This window comes from Sceloporus undulatus, chromosome 7, assembly GCF_019175285.1.
Source record: "Sceloporus undulatus isolate JIND9_A2432 ecotype Alabama chromosome 7, SceUnd_v1.1, whole genome shotgun sequence".
NCBI classification, from domain to species: Eukaryota; Metazoa; Chordata; class Lepidosauria; order Squamata; family Phrynosomatidae; genus Sceloporus; species Sceloporus undulatus.
The window spans coordinates 27,513,949-27,533,131 of record NC_056528.1 but is presented as its reverse complement, the minus strand read 5'-3'; the positions used below and the strand labels follow the sequence as shown (position 1 = coordinate 27,533,131).

Genomic DNA, 19,183 nt, shown 5'->3' with positions numbered 1-19,183 from the left:
ATTGTATTTATAGTCTGCTCTTTAGAAAAGCTCTCTATACTAGCTTCCTCCTTCCCTAGCAATTGTGGTGCCAGGGCTCACATCCATCTTCTCGATCTACAGTATGTGTTTATATGGTGAACATTAGCATTCTCTTCCCCTGGCAATTGCGGTACCAGAGCTCACCTTCCACTCTGCTCTGCATCCACCTTCTGTTTATATTATGAACATTAGCATCCTCCTTTCCTGCCAGTTGCAGTGCCACAGCTCACCCTCCTCTCTGCTCTGCAACCGCCTCACCTTGGTCTTGAAATAGCCGCTTTTGCTAAGAGTTCTCTCTTTAACTTTCAAATGGGAAACTATCATTTGTGTTTGAATGGCAAGCTGAGAGCACAACTGTGGCTGGGGGTGGAATACATGGATATGCACAATATTTAATACCAGGAGCTGTCCTTAGGCCCCTCACACACTCTTTTTCCTCTGCCCCACAGTTTACCCTTATAGCACCCCTGCGAGGTAGGTCAAGTTGAGAGATAGTATCTGGCCACAATAATTCCACAGTGTGTAATGACTGAGCAGGGATTTAAACTTCATTTACTCTGCCACCCACAGCCTTACTTTCCTATACAATAATGCCACTTGTGTGCATCACAATCAAGCCAGCACCACAACATTGCCTCAGAATCGGTTCCCAGCCCTTGAATGGGAATGATGGACTCTTTCGGAGTAGAGAGGGTGCCTCTGGGCACATCCAGAGAGCATCACCTTCACTGTATGGAGATGACTGCAATCCCCCATATCTCTTGACTTTGTGACACTCCTATTGTCACACCTGTGCAGAAATTCCAAGTTTTCTTGGAAGAAACAGAAAGGTTGTTGTTGGTGGTGTTGTGCATCTTCAAAACTTTTCCCACTTAGGACAATGGGGTTTTCTTGGCCAGAGCTGTTCAGAATTGCTTTCCTCTGAGGCTGAGAGAGTGGATTTCCATGGCTGGATGGGATCTGAAATCGGGTCTCCAGGGTCCTAGTCCAACCACCCACTGACTTTCACCAGGATTATTGTCTGTTTTGTTTTTACCCTTTTAAATGCTAAAGTTACATCACTGGGGCGAGGGAAGGGGAGGATGATGGGCATCATGCTATCTTACCACACATGGAGCGGGGTGCTTTGGGAGCAAATATGATATCTGAGAAATGGAAAAGACCAGCTTTACGAGGCATGATGTGCATCCCTCTGTAAGGACCGGGAAGGATCGCATGGGAAAGAGGTGGAGTTCACAATTTTGTGAGCTGCTGACAAAGACTGGGGAAATCGAATTGCTCTGGGGCAGAACATTATCATTTGCATTTCTTTCCTTTTTTTAACAACACACACACACCTCAATTTCCAGACTAGGAAGTGTTGTTATTTGCTGTCAAGGTGAATTTTGGCATCCCTATGAATGAGAGACTGCCAAGATTCCTGGTCATCCAGAGCTCTGCAAATGGCTTCTTTGATTACATCCATCCACTAACATGGTCTCCCTCTTTTCCTGCTTCCACTTTGTCAAGTAATATCATCTTTTCCAATGAGACATGCCTTCTCATGATCTGTCCAATGTATAACGGCCTCAGTTTGGTCATCTTCACTTCTAAGGAAAGTTCAGACTTGATTTCCTCTAACACCCATTGATTGTCTTTTTGGTATTCGCAGGATTCTCCTCCGGCACCACATGTCAAAGGAGTGGATTTTCTTCCTATCTGCTTTCTTCGCTCCAGAATGAAGTGGGATCTACACCACAGCGCTGCAAGGTAGGGCTGTCTGAAAGATGGTGGCTAGCCCAGGGGATTTGGGCCAAGTTGCGGGTTTGAATCTAGTCTCCTCGATGCAATTCGGACATACTGGTTTTCAGGAGTAGCATTGGACCGGGACCTGGAGGGTGATGGGCAACGCCTGGAAGATTCCCATTTGCTATGAGTTTGGAGGTGACTGTTTACCCACAAGTAGTAATTACTTCCTCCTCACCATAACACAGCAAAGGTATCATTACGTTACATTTTTAAAATTATAACTCCAGGAGCGACTGCTTCACTCCTTTTGCGGCGCAGCAGTAACCTTTTTAAAGCATGGCTTTCACCCGTTTGAGAAGCCCTTGTAATTTTAGGCACTGGATTTACGCTCCTTTTCTGTGCCAAGCGGATTGTTGCTGGAACAGGGGCACATTTGCTTCTGAAATAAAACAGGGATCATGGGAAATGCAGTTCAGTAATGTCTGGTAGGCGTCATCAGTTTGTGTACGTGTGTATGCACCTTCAGTCACCTTTTCACGCCATGAAATGCATGGAGTTTTCTTAGGCTCAGAGTTTCTTTTGTTAGTTCCTTCACCCAAAATACAACCTACAGCATCCGGTATTTGTTGGCGTCTCCCATTCAAGGGCTAACCAGAGTTTATACCAAGTATATGATCAGTATTTCTATCCTACTTTTCCTCCTTTGATTATCTTTCCCCCTCATAATGGCCCTGCAAGATAGGGCAAGATGACAGAGAAAGAGAAAGAAAGGGGAGAGAGAATGAGAGAGAGAGAGAGAGAGAGAGAAAGAAAGAAAGAAAGGGAGTCTATCCTCCTAATCCAAACACAGTGGTCCCTCCACATTTGCTGGGATTGGGGTGAAGGACCCTCATGAATGTGGAAATCTGGGAATCTCCAAGTCCTTCAGTGCAACCTGCGGTCAACATAGGCCAGAAGTTGATCATAGTCATGCTGGAGGATGCTACAAATGCCTAGAGAAGTGTTTTCTCTAGGAACATCTTGGTTCTCCAGCACAACTCTATGGTCAACCTCTGGCAGAGTTGCACTGGAGGACCTAGAGATTCCTAGAAAGAACATATTAATCAAAACCGTAAATAATCAAATCCGCAAAAGTCAAAGCCGCAAGCGTGGAGGGCCAACTGTATTCTAACTACTACATAAGGAAGTCATAGTGCCATTCTATTCAGCTTTAGTCAGACTTCACCTGGAAATCCAGTGTCAAACTTCCACCAGGGCAATGGTTTGAGGGTGCCAATTGGGGGTGCTTGGATTGTGCTTTCCTGCTCTGCAGAACAGGGTTAGACTGGATTACCCTTGGGATCCCTTCCAACTCTAGGACTCTATGCTTCTTACCACTTTGGCTGCACAGGTTTTGGGGGTGGATACATGGATATGCACACACATACACACCATTTTCCGCTCAACCCCCCAGCACCATCTACAGGCTAGTTTTTGCAAAAATTAAAAAGAGCAGAAAACCAGGGGCAACAAATAAGTGACACAGAAGCAGAGCAGAAAAAGACAAAGGGAGGGGAAAGCTATTGGTAGGAAAAGGAATAATACTGACCACCCTTCCTTTCCTTTTGCCCCTCCTGGGGAGGTGCAGGACTGCACCTCCTATTGTCCCCCTCCATCTGGGAACTGTTGCCCAATCCACCCAGTGGGCACAGTTTTGCCCAGAGGTCTGACGCAGTAGTTGACTGCCGCTTGGTCACAAGATCTCTCTTTCCCTAGATAATCCACTCACCCACCTTCATGGAAAGAATGACTTCTCCCTTTTTGTTTGACCAGCAAAGCAGCGGAGGTGATGTGTGTTTGTGCGCGTGGAGTACTGGCCTGGCCACTGGGAAAAGGCAACCAGGGCCATTGAACACAGGTTATCTGCCTGATCTGCATCCAAGTGTGGCAACAGGATGCCAGGGTGGCAGGCATTTTTTTCCATCTCTGGGAAAAGCAGGGGGGGGGAAGGGAGGGCATTTGTTTGTATGATCGGAACAATTAGTGGTTACTCATTAAAGTGACCTCGCAGCTGGGAATAATTGGAGAAGGAAGCAGAGAAAGAAATGCCCTACAGAAGATTTTTCAAGGTGAAGCAGCCGGCATGCCTTCGTTGGGCACTGGTAAAGGGGGCAAAGATCTGCCCGATCCACTTGCTCCTGGAGGTTCCCAGAAGAGGCAATTTATTTTCTTTTGAGGTCAGAAAAGAGAATCTGGAGAGATAAAGAGCTATGCAAGTCCCACTTTCTCTGGCAAACCTCTGAACCAACCTTGCCAAGAAAACCTGATGAGAGGGTCACCATAAGTTGGAAACGACTTGTAGGCACACAATAACAATAAAGAGCTGTGGCCCACATGCAGCTCCATGTTCTAAGGCTTTTGGGCATGTCACATTCGCTCAGCCTCAAAGAAAGGCAAAGCCAACCCCCCTCTGGAAGAATTTTTCCAAAAGAACCCTGAGCCAGCATGATGTACTACTGCTTGAGTGTTGGACTAAAACTCACCCTTCAAGGCTAGACCACCAGAGTGAGAAAGTTCCAGTATGATTTTTGTCATTATATAGATGGGGAAGATCAAGGCTGCATTGTGAAAACCACAGTCCAGCTTGCTTCTCCGCTCATCCCTTCTTTATTAAACCTAACCTTGGGAGCTCAGATGGTTCCAGGAGTTATAATGCAGATGAAGACAACAAGACAGAAGTGAAAACCTTTGTGTGAAAGCGCCCCCTCCTGGAAAGGCAATGCCTTGGGCACCTCTGTGAGGAGCATGCTTCCCATGTGCTGCCAGAGGGGCATTTTTCCAGCCAGGTGGCATTTCACGTGCGTTCTGCAAATGGGGCGGCACTTGGGAGGTGGTCACCTCTCGAGGCAGACGGAGGCGTCTTTGCCGTCACAAGAGTTAATCTGGGTCCGGATTAATCATGATCCCAGCGACGTAACTGAGCTGAGTTTCCGGGGAAGTGGGAGGTGTTGTGATTTTGAGTTCATGAAACATGACGACTATGTTCTACTCGGCTGCGACATGCAAGCACATCACCCATTTCATTTCACATGTCTACATGTACATCCAGAACTTGGGGGGAGCCAGTGTGGTGTAGGGGGTTGGAGTTGGGACCAGGAGAGCAGGGTTCGAATCATTGGGAAAGTTGCACTCTCAGCCTCAATGGAAGGAAATGGCAAACCTCCACTGAACAAATCTTGCTGAGAAAACCCTATGATGAATTTACAGGTTGGAAGTACACAACAGAAACATAAAAACAGCGCTTGGGAAATTGGTCCGAGTCCAAAAAGCCTCTGTTCCTCTCGCTCATGCATGCACAGAGTGCAGTTTAGTCAGCACTGGGCACACAAACATATTTCTGCATCATGTGCAAGGACCATGTCTTGTACTGCATATTCCCTTATTCAAAGGACTGAACCACAGCGACTGGGAATACAGGTGACTTTTTACTTGCCCAAGTGGAAGAAAAAGGATCTCAACTCTCCAGAAACAGTTAGGAACATAGTACCTCTGAACATCTGCAGAGTTCTGTTCACAATTTCCTGCCTCTCAAAGGACCCAAGCATGAAAGTGTCTCTGTGCATTCCTTTCTCCTGTTGCCAACCAAGGCACCTTAACATGTCCAGAATAACATTCCTTTACCAAATGGAACAAAGTCTTCACTTGATTTACAAACTGTGCCTCTGAGTATAACAAGAGTTCTTTATCTCTTGTGAGTCACGTTACATCTGGCCAGAGATCAGAATGGATTTCTTTCACCATACATATGTGTGTCTGGACCCTCCTTTTCTAACACTTAAGAGATTCCTTCCTAAACATTTGCTACAAAGGTCTGGAAGCCAAGCCTTATGAGGAATGACTTATGGAGCTGGAGAGATTCAGTTTGGAGAAGAGAAGACAGTGAGTTGACATAAAGCCATCTTTAAATATCTGAAGGGATGTCATGGAAAAAATGCAGCAAGCTTGTTTCCTGCTGCTACAGAGACTAGGAGACAAACCAATTGATTCCAGTTACAAAATAAGAGTTTTCAACTAACATTAGGAAGAATTTATTTACTGTAAGCCAGCATGGTATAGTGGCTGACTGTTGGACTAGGACCCTGGAGGCCAGGGTTTGAATCCAGGGCTCGTCCATGTAAACCCACTAGGTGACATTGGACAAGTCACTCTCTCTCAGGCTCAGAGGACGGCAAGTTTCTCCCCCTCAGAAGAAACCTGAAGAAGCCATAAGTTGGAAATTACTTGAAGGCACACGACAACAACTGTCTTGACAGTGGGACAGATTGCCTTGGAGGGTGATGGACTTTCTTTCCCTGGAGAATCCTTTAAAAGGATGTTGAATGGGCATCTTTCAGATGTGCTTCAGTTTTGTGTTCCTGCATGGCCATGGGTTGGGTTAGATGGCCTTTGTGGTCCCTTCAGACTCTTAGGATTCTATGAAAACAGCAGATTTGGACATTCTCACTGGCCATTCTTTGCTCTGTTGCTTTGCATGGCTGCAGGCCAGGAAGACCAGGAACATTCTGGCCCACTGACCACTTTCCATTGTGGCCTGTGGTGGGCCACAATCCTGCATGAACACGAATGAGGGCAAATGAGGAACATGGCTCAGGGTATCCAACCAATGACAGGCCCATGTGTTTTTCTCTTTGGGTTGTCTATTTTTTATTTTTGTGCTTGGCCCCATCAGAGGAGGGCCAGGGAACGCACACTGGCCGATCAAACCTTATAAGGAGAAGGCGGAGAGGGCGGCTGAAGGGGTCTGGGGAGGATAAGGAACACCCGGCCTGGCCATCCGGAGGCAGCGCAAGCCGCCCACATTCCACACTTCATACCTCATTAACCGGAGAAAAGCCATCCTTCGATCAGCAAAAAGGGAGGGGAGAAACCTCCTTCCTGGAAACAAAGCAGCCCCAGAGTAGGATGAGGCGGTATTAGGCAGCTCTGCCTAGAATCAAAGGGTTGGGAGGGATTCCAAGGACCATCTAATCTGAGCAAGGTTGCTGATAACAGACTGACTTGGAGGTCATCATACACTTAAACTGACTGAATGGCAGTTAAAAAGAAGACTGCCTTGGAGTGTGGTGGAGTCTCTTTCTTTGCAGACTGAATGGGCATCTACATGTATTACACATGAAGAGGACTTTGGGATAATTGTTGATCATAGGTTGAACATGAGCCAGCAGTGTGATGCTGCAGCAAAGAAGGCAAATGTTACCTTAGCATGTAGTAGTTTCCAAGTTGAGGGAAGTAATAGTCCTACTATATTCTGCACTGATCAGGCTTCAACTGGAGTTCTGTGTCCAGTTCTGGGCATCTCATTTAAAGGCAATCAAGATGATAAAAGGTATACAGAACAAAATCTATGAAGAAATGTTGAGGAAATTGGGCCGATTCAGCTTGGTGAAGTGAAGACTGACAGGACTACACATATCTTCAGAAAGAGGCTGGACAGTTACCTGCTGGGGATGCTTTAGCTGGAGAACCTGCATTAAGCAGGCGGTTGGTCTCCATGGCCCATGAGGCCCCTTCCATCTCTATGATTTGATAATCTCTTGGGAAGGCTTTACTGTACATTCCAGCAGGACAGGGGGTTACACTAGATGACCCTTGGGGACCCTTTCAACCCTACAGTAATGATATGATAGGTGGCAAGCCTGTTCTACATTATTGCAAGTGGGGCAGCCGGTTCTTCATACAGTAGAATGCAGGACTTCAGCATTCTCCTACTGCAGAGAAAGGGATGATGGGTTCAAAACGTCTGGAGAATGCTGCTGTGGTTGTCGTGTGCCTTCAAGTCATTTCTGACTTATGGCAACCTAAAGCGAACCTAATACATGGTTTTCTTGCCAAGATTTGTTCAGAGGTTTGCCATTACCATCATCTGAGCCTGAGAGCATGTGACTTGCCCAAGGTCACCCAGTAAGTTTCTTGGTTGAGCCAGGATTCGAACCCTGGTCTCCTAGTCTAACGCTTAAACCGCTACGCCATGCTGGCTCCTTAACAGAAGGGAAGGCATGTGGAAAAATACAAGGATGCTGCTGGGTGTTGGAAAGAGAAGCCCAAAGGAGTTGGGAGCCTAGTTATCAAAGGATGGTCTGTTGTTATTCCTGAGATGTTTTAATTAGCTGCTTCTCAACTTCTTTTTTTCCTTTTCTTTTTTGGCTGCATGCTGGAACATCTGACCTTTCCGGAAGAGGAGAGGAAGAGACTGCAGTGGGAAAAGGAGGAGGAAGAGACAAGAGACCGGGCTTCCAATAAGCATTTTGAGGCTTTTAATAAACTCAAAGCAAGGAAGGGTGTTGTGTTTTTTTTAGGCACCGGAGAGTCTATTTTTGATTCATTGCAAAAAAGAAAAAGAGAGAGCGAAGGAGTCGGAGAGATAGAGGAGTGGCACGGAGGAGACAGCTAAGATAACATCCTGGGTGGCATGGCCAAATATAACCACATCGCACACCCGGGCTGACGTGGATCTGACCCGTTGGCGTCACGGCTGAACAAGTGGCACTGGAGGGAGGACAGATTTGGAGGAGGACCCTGGAAAGGACAGAAAGCAAGTGGCCAAATTTGGAAGAGGAGGAAAGGGCAGAAGAAGCAAGAGAAGTTTTTTCCTTTCTAATGTGCCAATGCCAACCCAAGCCCAATGGCTTCGAAACAACCATTAATTTGACATCTTTGTTAAGACTACAAACTAATAGAACTTGGACCACTGAGGAGGGGACAAAAGGTCTTCCAAGGAAATGTTCAGAGGAGGTTTTCTTTGTGGATGAAGTTGTGCAGGGGTGGGACGACGTCGTAATGGTAGAAGACACACATTATTCTGAGCATGCTGTTCCAGGCCTTTGCAGGAGATTCTCCAGATGAGAAAGAGCAGAGAAACTCAGCCACTCGGAGGAATCAATACTGATCCAAGCCAAAATGGGCCAAAAGGTCCAATACTCTGCCCTGAAGTCTGCGTGTTTCTTATTTCAAAAAGCCCATGAGGACCATGAGGACTGTAATCTTAACTAAATACAGTTAACTGAGTAAGTTGGGTCCAGGCTATTTGAAGGACCATATCAAACCCTCTCAAAACATATCTTGCCAAGAAAACAAATCTTGCCAAGGAAACATTTCATTGTGTCAGAAATGACTTGAAGGCACACAACATCATCAAATCTCCCTTTATAAAAGTCATTATTGCTCTAAGATCAGGAGAGGCCCTTGTCTCTGCCCCATCACCTTCTCCGGCTTGTTTTGTGGAAACAAGGGAGAGGGCCTTTTCAGTAGTTTTTAACTTTTAATGATGCTTTAGTATAGTTTTTAATCTGTTACCATTTTAAAATGTCGTTAGCTACCTTGAGCCCCATTTATGGGAGAAAAGCAGGATATAAATGAATAAAAGTATAAGAATACTTGAGTGAGGGATTGTAGACAAGTGCTTTTCTCAGCAGGAAGAAGCCCAGCTCTTGGCATCTTGAACAGAAAAAGGAACAAGATCAGGGGGGAAAGACCCTTTTCTGCCCTAGCTGCCAATCTTAGGTAAGATGGATCAAGCAGCTTCCTACTGAATGAGTGAATATATGACGGCACACGGCCAGCACCAAAATATAGCAAAAATAAAAGACATATAACATCAGGTGTACTGCTTCCTACTGATTTTCAGGATCAGGAAATGGAAGGGAAGGGTCCCAGCAAAAGAGAAAAGTGCCTCCTTTGCTAGTCTAACACCCCAGGCTGAATCACTGGCATCCCCTGTTGTAAAAAAGGGGCAAGGAAGTCAGTGAAAGGAAAGACTTGAGATTCTGGTGAGCTACTACTACCAACCTGAGCAGACAAGATATGGCTGGGCAGGAGGAAAAGTCTAGCTTTGTCTAAGCTAGTTTCCTTTTCTTTGTCCAGGGAAAAACAATAGACCAGAAGGTCTCTTTGATAGGTGAACTTTCCACAGGCAGGGAGCTTTTGAAGCAAGGAGTTAACTTTCTAAACCCACATGTGCTGGAAGGCCTGAGCAGGTGTCCTGCTGGTAGCCTTCCCAATGAGTCCTGTGGCAAGCCATTATGGAACAGAACCCATAGACTTGAGAGGCCTTTGGTCTCTCTTCCACCAGCCCTTTATGTCCTTAATTCTGTTCACATGTTCAGCCTCCACCTGAAAGATGCGATGACCCTAGCAGATGCATTTGCAATGTCAAGAATCCTATAAATAGCAACTGACGTCTGGCTCCTTTGATAGCACGACTACACCTCTGCGCGTCAGCAATGGGTGTGCGGTGGATTTGTAACACCGGTGTCACTTTCCTCTGGGAAGTGTAGAGAAATAATTCTTTGGAAGTCAGCTTCCAGCAATAAACTCATCGCTCCCACCCCCATATCCCCAAATCCTAGGCCTCTTGTGTGTGACCAGGGTGACTCAAAATGGGGACTGGCGCTGCTCTCTGAGACATCGGTTGCTGGTCTACAGTAATATTCCAGGAAAGGAAGGGTTTTAGTCATTGAGTACAAATGTGGTGACAGCCCCTGGCATATTGTGGAGGGGAAAAAGCCCTGCCAGTTTCCCACATGAGATAGCTTAAGAGGCTCAATAGAGTACAACACCCTCTTCTCTAGGCAGCAAGGCAGATGGGACGTCTCCATTGTGTCTTCTTCCCGGGAAAAAAACAAATCATTGTGGATTTTCCAATGAGACTGGCTTCACTGCATTTTTGTATTGTTTAAAATTATTTTTCAGAGCCACTTGGAAAAGCTGACCAAGAAGCGGCGTTTCAGATTTTAAAAAATGGAAGTGAAATTAAGCATCCCAGAGTCAGATTTGAGAAGCTCCAAAGCTGAGCTGTTCTGCATTGGACAGAACTTGGAAACAAAAAATAACACAGGCAGCTGTCATGAATTACTCTTTTCTGTTCGGTGGGTATAATGAAGCTACACCTCAAAAGCTACTCAATGAGTGCCAAAAAATCTACTTCACCGGGTGTGGGGAATAAAGGTTTCCAATTGTTTTTCAAAGTCACTTTTAGCAGCATGCCAATAGGATTTTCCAAGTTCCCCAGCCACTGAGGAGCAATCTAACAAATTACAGGCATACCTCCGTTAACAAAGCCTCTGACAAAGAAACTTTTTTTACACCAATTTATACCTGTTCAGGTCCCACTTTCGTCCTAGTCCTCTGTATAGCTGGAAGCTTTTTATCAATATCAACCACTCTTTCAATGGAAGAACTTCAGTTAAAGTATCCCCAGCAGGTAGCTGTCCAGCTTCTACTTGAAGACATCTAGAGAAAGAGACCTCTCTGGCTCACTGGTTCCACTGCTTGAACCACTCTTGCTGACAAGAAATTCCTTCTAATGCTCAATCCAAATCTTCCCTCTTGTAACGTAAGATCATTAGATCTGCTTCATTGAAATATCTTGTCCTGCCTTCCATTTGGAATTGCTACCATAGTTCATCAATGCAATAAAGCTTGAGCTGAAAAATAATGGGATTTTTGCTCTAGCCAATCCTACTGTAGCTGTGTATGTCATGGAGCTGTTTGCATTTGCTTACAGCAGGCAAAATAAAAAGCATCTGCCTTTCAGAATCCCCTTCTGAACATGTGTGAATGGAAAATAGAATCACAGAATTGGAAGAGACCTCAAGGGCCATCCCGTCCAACTCTCTGCAGAAATACACAATCAAAGCAGCCCTGACAGAAGGCCATCCAGACTGTTTAAAAACATCCAAAGGAGCTCTACTACACTCCAAGGAGAGAAAGAAAAAGGGAGACCAGTCTGCCTCTCCAGATAAAAGAAAACATACATCTATATGTTTAGAACTAAAACAGAAATCATTTAAAAAATGGAGGTTGCTGAAAGCAAAGGTCATCCACAGATGCACTTTGGAAGAAGCCTTCAAGTGGTCTCCAGTAAGTTCAAAATGTTTTTGTCTACTCATATGCACATATTGTTAGTTTGAGATAACTTTTGCTGAAAGATGTTGAATTCTTCTTCTTTTTTTGTGGTGTGGGGACCTATCCATATCCTTTCAATGGTATTTCTGTTTCTGGTATCAAGTTTCTGTTAAAGAAGCCAATCCCAGGAACACATGAATTTCATGAACTGAAATATACCTGCCTTTTTGAAAAACCACAATGAATGGGAATGAGTTACTTTTTAAAAGTAACTATTAAAAGTAATAAGTACTGTTTCTGGGTGTGTTTTGTCGTCAAAGGTTTCTATCTTTGAAGCGATCTCTGTCTATCCCTTTGCTCTGCATCTCCCGTGGCCATAAAGACAGCTCCCTTCAGACCGGCTGAACTATATAGATCTCATCATCCACAGCACTCAGGGCCTATGAAAAACTCCAGAACTCCCTTCCAAGAAAGTGAAGACCGATTTCCTTCTTCGTCTTTCTCTGGCTTTTAATAGATGGGTGCCCAAGGGAGCCTTGTTCCAATCTCAACAGCTCATACTGCTGGGAAATTTCTTCTAATGTTCAGCCTAAATCTGCTTCTCTGCAAATTTCTATTTGCAGATCTCAGTCCTACCCTCTGGAGCATAGGGAACTTGATGCATCTTCTGCGCTGGAGAACCAGCGTAGTGTTGTACTTTGGGCACTGGAGTATGACTCTGGAGATCAGGGTCTGAATCCTTGCTCATCCATGGAAACTCACTGCCTGGGCTTTGGGCAAGTCATGCTCTCTCAGCCTCAGAGGAAGGCAAAGACAAACCCTCTCTGAACAAATCTTTCCAAGGAAAGCCCATGACAGATTTCACCTTGGGGTTGCCATAAGTCAGAAACCACTAGAAGGCACACAACAACCTGTTTCCTTACATGGCCACTGGCACCCCAAAAGGATCATCAAGCTTTATGTTTTAAAAATATGTGCTTCCTGGTCTCTCTGTCGCATCACGCAGACTGCAAAAGCTACTGAATAAATAAAACAGCTCACTGTTTCTTTTTCATTCTTTAATTAGGAACTATTAATTGTTGGACTTTACCCACACAAACTGTACAAACCAGACAAAGAGAGGTGAGGAGGAAGAGGAAGTCCGCAGCAGAGACAGCCATTTCCTCACAGCCAAGGGTGGGATTTCCTGGAATACACAGAGGAGAAGAGGAAGATGAGAAGCTAATACAGCTGCCCAAGAAGAGGTATGTGACAGTCTCACAAACAGTTTTCAGAAAGCCCAGGTGCTGCATGTCGGCAGCGGTTTGGCTACCTGCTTCCTGGCTTGAAAACTGTGGGGTTTGGCCAGCAGGAGCAACAAGCCACCCAGGGAGTCGCATGTGCCTGAGTGCTGGGGGCAGTCTCATTCTGCAGCATGGAAAGTAGCTGCCACGCAGGGTAAATAATACTGAGTTCAACAACCCATGAGTCGAACTCAGAGCTGGACAGCTTCCTAAACACATGTTTAAAATCAATTCTTCATTCAGAATCAAGAAATCTAGAAACTTAATATATTTTAGAGTAAGGGTGCACAGAAGCCAGGCATTAATCACATCTTCAGATCCCTCAAGAGCTACGCTCAACTCCAAAGCAAGCCCAAAGACCCCCTTTTCGCTCTACTCCTTCTTAAAATGGCAATCAGAAGTAACACCGTGACACTTCTTGTCGCCATTTTGAAAAGGGCTGCAGAGGAAAACAGAGGTCTTTGGGGAGGGTTATAAGAGGTTCAAGCAGCATTTGTGTGGGTGGGATAGGAGCATTTTCATGGTTTCACTCATTTATCAGGCTTTCTTCCTTGTTAAAAACACCCTCATTTGGGTTTTTTTTTAAAAAAAGAAATGGAAGTGGGTTGTTACTTTGAGGAATTTAGGGCCACAGAAGTGCATTTTAGGTGGTGCATGTGGATCTTGAGTTATAATTTCGCATCCCTATTTTAGAGGAAGGAGCAAGAGCTGGTGCTTTGTTTGTGGAAGGCCCAGAATCCACTAGGATCCCAGGAACAGAGCCTGGATAGTTCTATTCTATTCAGTTATTATTGGCCATGTTGGCTGGAGGTTCTGGGAGTTGGCAGCCCAAAAGTAAATTCTTTGGATCCTCTTGGGCAGAAAGAGCTGGGGGTAGAATGATCTTTTCCAAGGCAACCTCCTCCCACAATCTTTTGCTGAATTCACTCCCACCTTCTCAGCCTGGGGGCCGAAAAATAGAACGGGCACAGTTTGATCAGAAGCAGAGAAGAGGAGCACACAGATAAAACTAGAAATCTGCTACTTCAAGAGCCATGAAGGCCTGCCAACTGGGACGGCTTTCGGCTTTTAGAAGATGATAGCGGCACCCAGTCAAGCTGGATATGCTTTTTCCTGTATCAGAGGCATTATGTCTCTCGGTTCCAGTAACTGGAGGATGCAAACAGGAAGGTGCTTTTGTGTTCAGGTTGTCCTTGGTGGTTCCAGCCAAAGCAGCTGAGTGGCCACTCTTAAAAGAGAACAATGCTTTGGTCTGATCGGCCTTCAAGGCTCTTACTGCCTTAATTTGCTGCCCAAAAGTCGCTGTGGGAATTAAACTACCACAAATGCGCACGGGGTTAAGAAGCAGAGAAAATGTATGGCTTATGACTTCACTGCAGAGCTGGCGCTTTCCTCCCTTGATCTGCCTTGCTGTGCCATCTAGTGGCAGATATCTGACAGAGAGGAGAGTCAGCTCAATCCTTCCTCACAGTCAACGCCAGAACTGGGAAATGCTACTATTTAGGGACTTCATCTCTGAGACATCCTCCATCCCCTCCACATGGTTCAGAAAGGTAACTTTTCCAAGCTCTGGCTGATACTCTGTGGCCTACCTTAACCAGGGTTATAGTGCTCTGGATGTAGGCACAAGGGTACGTCAATATAATGGTAAATACACTTGGCATATGCTCAAGAGCAAGGCTCCCATCTGAGCCCAGAGCCCTGGCATCCAAAGACAAGTTTTAGATCTCTCTGCTGGCTTGGATTAAAACCCACCAAATGTTATTTTAATGTTAGGAAATACAGAGTGACAGTTCAGAAAATTATCTTTGCAAAGGGCAGAAAGTTTATCTTTTGTTATGTCACAGAATCCTAGAGTTGGAAGAGACCACAAGGGCCATCCAATCTAACCCCCTGCCATGCAGGAACTCTCAATCAAAATATACCTGACAGATGGCCAGAAACCTAACCCTAACCTTAACTCTTTTCCATCTAGTATTGATGGTTCTGACTGAATCAATCTGCAAAGCATGGCTCAGGGCTGCACTTTACTGGTTTGTTTCCAGGCACAAGTGAAAGTGCTTGTCATCATGACCTATAAAGCCCTGTATAGCTCAGGTCCAGATGATCTGAAAGACCCTGTCTCCCTATGCAGGAAACCCCCACCTTTCAATGCCCCATTATTTAATGACCCACTCTTTCAACGCTTGCAAATTAGGACAAGGTCCATTAATCCAATGCAGAGTCCTTTCTTGTCAGTTTTTCTTACCCATGGTGGCTTGCTTGGGACTGACCATAGGTGCTGCTTGCAAAGCAAGCTGAAAAGGGGAATAAGGCACCAAACTAACTGAGAGACTCTGCGAACAGTGTGAGCAAGCCACCATAATTTCCTCATGTTCCCTACATGGCTTCTGCTTTTCAACTAATTCAGTTTTTTAACAGTGCTGTCCTGTACAAACCTGCCAGGGTCTTATGATCCACAAGTTGTGGTGAAGCCAAGAGACATGGCCTTTTCAGTGGTAGCTCCCTTCCACAGGAGAATAGGCTGGCCCAGTCCTTGCTCTCCTTTGGCCTGCGGGCAAAGACCTTTTTGTCCAAACAGGCTTTCAATATGTAACCACTCTCACAGAGCCTTCTTATTGGAGTGTGTGCTTGGTTTGTTTTTTAACCTCTGCATTCTGTCAAATTAAATTTCATACTGTTTTAAATGTGATGATTTTAACTGTTTTAAAAACTGTATTGATGGGTTTTAACTGATTCTTCTGTGATCTGTCTTGGGTCCTGCTCTAGGAGAAGGACAGCATATATAAAATTAAAAAATACCCCCCAAGCGTTACTCACGCCTCATTCAGGATGCAGCCCACTATGTGTGTATCCAGAAGCAAACACAATGTACTGCAGGAAAAGGCAGCATCAACACACACACACAACTGGGATACAGTGGACCCTTCCCATCCACAGGGCTTTAGTTCCTGGGTCCCTTGCAGATGATTGTGCCCCATAGTATTCAGTAGAGGTGATGTGTGTGTGGGCGCATTATGTCAACATTAAATAATATGGGCCACGGCAATCCACAGGTGGTCAAATCAGCAGATTGCCATCCTGCCAATACAGAAGGTCTACTGTTTAGGAAGAGTGACCAGACCTGGTTGTTTTGTTTCACACATGCATGTTAACTATGGATAAAAATTTGGCTGAAAGATGTTGCTCTTTCCTAGCCAACCTGCATTGCCACTGGAAACCGAGCCACTAAGACAGGATTGAGAAAGAGAAAGGAGACTCTGGTTAGGCTAACAAGAAACACATCAGAAGGTGCTTGCTTACCATCCTCATTCCAGAGCTTTCACGATTGCTTCACTGGCTTCCACACGGATCTGGGCTTCTGCCTTCGCTGCTTCATCGGAGGCTGAGGCTAACTCCGACAAGGCCTTTTCCAGGTTGGACTTGGCCACCTGCAAGCAAGAAGAGGGTAACTGGGTCAGCAATTGAAGCTCTGCACAAAGGGAAACCTAAAGTGCCACCTCTCGAGTCCCCCATTTGGAGCAGAAAACCAGAGAGGGAAACTTGCTCCTGATAAAAGTCATACTAAGCAATTGTAGATTTTTTGGGGAAAAGTATATGAGGGGTTTATAAAGGGGATAAACCACCAGGACTTTCCACTGTGGTGGGATTTTGAGTTCCTGCAAGGCAAGAGGCTATGCTGATGGCAGCAGTGCATCTGGTACGGTCTTCCACATCAGACAGGCTTTTGCTGAGGACCCAGATCGAATGTGCCAAAGCAATGAGCTACGCAAGCAGGGGACAACTACAAGTAGTGCTGTGGCTAACGATGCAACTGGACTCAAACGGAAAGCATGTTCAGCTGTTGACTTGCTCAGAGGCGAAAGGAAAGTCTGAAGCTGCACAAGGTATATAATGGACACATGGAATGTGAAAACATTACAGGGAGACAGGCTTCCTCAAGGAAGTCACGGCTGCTCTGAGTTTCCAAGATCTTAGCAGGGCTGCTGCTGAGGATAAGGAGAATGGGAGAACTTTCATTCATAGGGTTGCTATAAGTTGAAGCTGACCTGACAGCAACTAAGAACTAAACAAAAACAGGGGTGTGGAGAAGAAGGGGAGAAACAGTTACTAACCGTGACATCAAGCTGATCCAACAGTGCCACTTCCTCAGCTAGTAGCTGGACTGAAGAGTCTGCATTTACTGTGATGGAACCGCTACTGACTACAGAAAGAAGATTGCAAAGCAAGAGGGGAAAAATAAGTCAGTAATGAACCACTGAAAATCCCATCATTTATTTGTTGACTTAAATATTTATTATTACACTTTTATGCTGACTGATAACCAAAGCTCTACAGTTGTGTGCAAATAGCATTAAAACTATTTAGAAGCACAACAACAACAACAATAATAGTAATAACTTTTATTTATCTTTTCCACCTCTCCCTTTATAAAAATTAAGTGTTATAAAATAAATAAAAACCAGTAGCCAGACATGGGATGGATACAGCCATTTTTTAAAAAACTAAAGCAAAACCAGATGCAAAAATAAAATGCCTGGAAGAAACTACTTGTCACATGGCATCACGAAGATCGTATTATAGAGTACGGTAGATGGTTTCTTCTTTCAGTCTCAGTGCGGCATATTGGTTAGAGTGCTAGATTCAGACCTGGGAAGACCTTGGGGCAATTACACTCTTGTCCAGCCTGACTCTACATTACATGGTGGCTGTGGAGGAGGAGATGGAGAAGAGGAAATCTACGCATACCATGTTGGCCTGAGGTGCGGAAACATGGGCTACAAATGGAATACATAGAACCTTAGAGATGGAAGGGACCCCCACAGGCCATGTTCTCCCCTGCCATGCAGGAAGACAAAACTGAAACAATCCTGAAAGATGACAAGCCAACCACTATTCATTGCATACTGAAGTAACTGTCAGTTTCCAAGCCCAGAGGTCAAATCTGGATATCCTGAGAGCTCACTTCCTGCTCTGGACATCTCTAGACGGCCACCCCAGCTTCTCCCATGACACTATCTGTTGCTAGTTTAGCTTGGAGAATAGGAGAGGTGACATAACAGAAGAGATGCCATGTAGAGGAAGGAGTAAGCTCATGTCCTGCTGTTTCAGAGACTAAAACATGAACCAATGGGCTCAAATTTCTAGAAAAGAGATTCCATTTAAACATTAGGAAGCATTTCTTGACTGTCGGAGTTACTCAGCCTGCCTTGGAGGGCAGTGACCTTTCTTTCTTTGGATGCCTTTCAAAACAAGTTGGATGGTCATCTTTCAGGAGTGCTGTAGTTGTGTGTTCCTGCATGGCAGGGGATTGGATTGGGTGCCCCTTGTAGCCCCTTCCAACTCTTAAGATCCTGTGATTCCACTACCCCCAGGATCCAAGGCTCACCAAAGTACTTTGAAGAGGACCCGTCCTCGGCAAAGACGGTCACTACGCCGGGCTTCAGGACCTGCAGGGTTGGGACATGGGCAGCCAAGATGCCGAAGGAGCCACTCAGGGTGGGGACATCCACTTGCTTCACGTGGGCTGCGTTGTAGTAAACCTGAGGAAAGAAAGAGAGGAGATTGGTATCAAGACAAAGCAACAATAAAAACGTGGGAGCTCTACAACACTGTAATCAACCTCAAAGATATATAGCTGGGTTAGTCTGGATCAGAATGCAAATCTTTGAGGCTGAGAGAAGGAAGTTCATAGCTGAGCTTTTGGCTCAGGCTGCAGCTGCACTGCGGAAACTATCCAGTCTGACTCCACTTTAACTGCCTCGGCTCAATGCTGTAAGATGCTAGGAATTGTAGTTTGTCGTGGCACCAGAGCTCTCTGACTAAACTGTCTCTTGCTTCATTTCGAACAGCCTCATCATCATGGTGTTTTCGGGGCAAAAGGCATCCAGGAGAGGTTGACCACTGCTGCCTTCTGTAATCGAACGATTCCTGTGGAGCTAGCGATGGCGAGAGAGTATCCTTAGGGCAAGGTGGCAAATGTCATCCAGGTGACGTTTCCTCCGTCCATCTGCCCCAAGACTCTGGAGCGACCTTCCGGAAGGGATTCAGCAGCTGAAAATGCTGCCCAAATTCAAAGCAGCATCAAAGACCTGTCCACTGTTCAGCCGCCCCTCCGTTCTCGCGGATCTGATGAATATGTCCTCTCTAGGAAGATCTAGGTCCTCCAGCGCAACTCTATGGTCAACTTTAACTAAACGTTGCCCTGAAAGACCTAGAGATTATTCCTAGAGAGGATGCTCTGCTAGGCCTTTGTAGGCAAACAGGCA

The 19,183-nt window shown here is 45.5% G+C and overlaps 1 protein-coding gene and 1 long non-coding RNA gene across 2 annotated transcripts in view; one reads left to right on the top strand and one right to left on the bottom strand.

Annotated features, from left to right (window-relative positions):
- Positions 1 to 12,674: 12,674 nt before the first annotated feature.
- ATP5F1D (ATP synthase F1 subunit delta) overlaps positions 12,675 to 19,183 on the bottom strand; it is a 6,868-nt gene continuing 359 nt past the window's right edge. Inside the window, exons 2-5 of the mRNA XM_042479291.1 lie at positions 18,304 to 18,457; positions 17,030 to 17,118; positions 16,218 to 16,345; positions 12,675 to 12,817 (exon numbers count right to left, since the gene is read on the bottom strand). Of these exons, the coding sequence (XP_042335225.1) occupies positions 16,223 to 16,345; positions 17,030 to 17,118; positions 18,304 to 18,457 (366 nt within the window). The 3' untranslated portion in view covers positions 12,675 to 12,817; positions 16,218 to 16,222. The remainder of the gene's footprint in view (positions 12,818 to 16,217; positions 16,346 to 17,029; positions 17,119 to 18,303; positions 18,458 to 19,183) is intronic.
- On the top strand, positions 12,755 to 17,296 carry LOC121936750. Its single transcript, XR_006105025.1, has 2 exons — positions 12,755 to 12,875; positions 16,112 to 17,296. It is a non-coding gene; the product is annotated as an uncharacterized LOC121936750 (long non-coding RNA).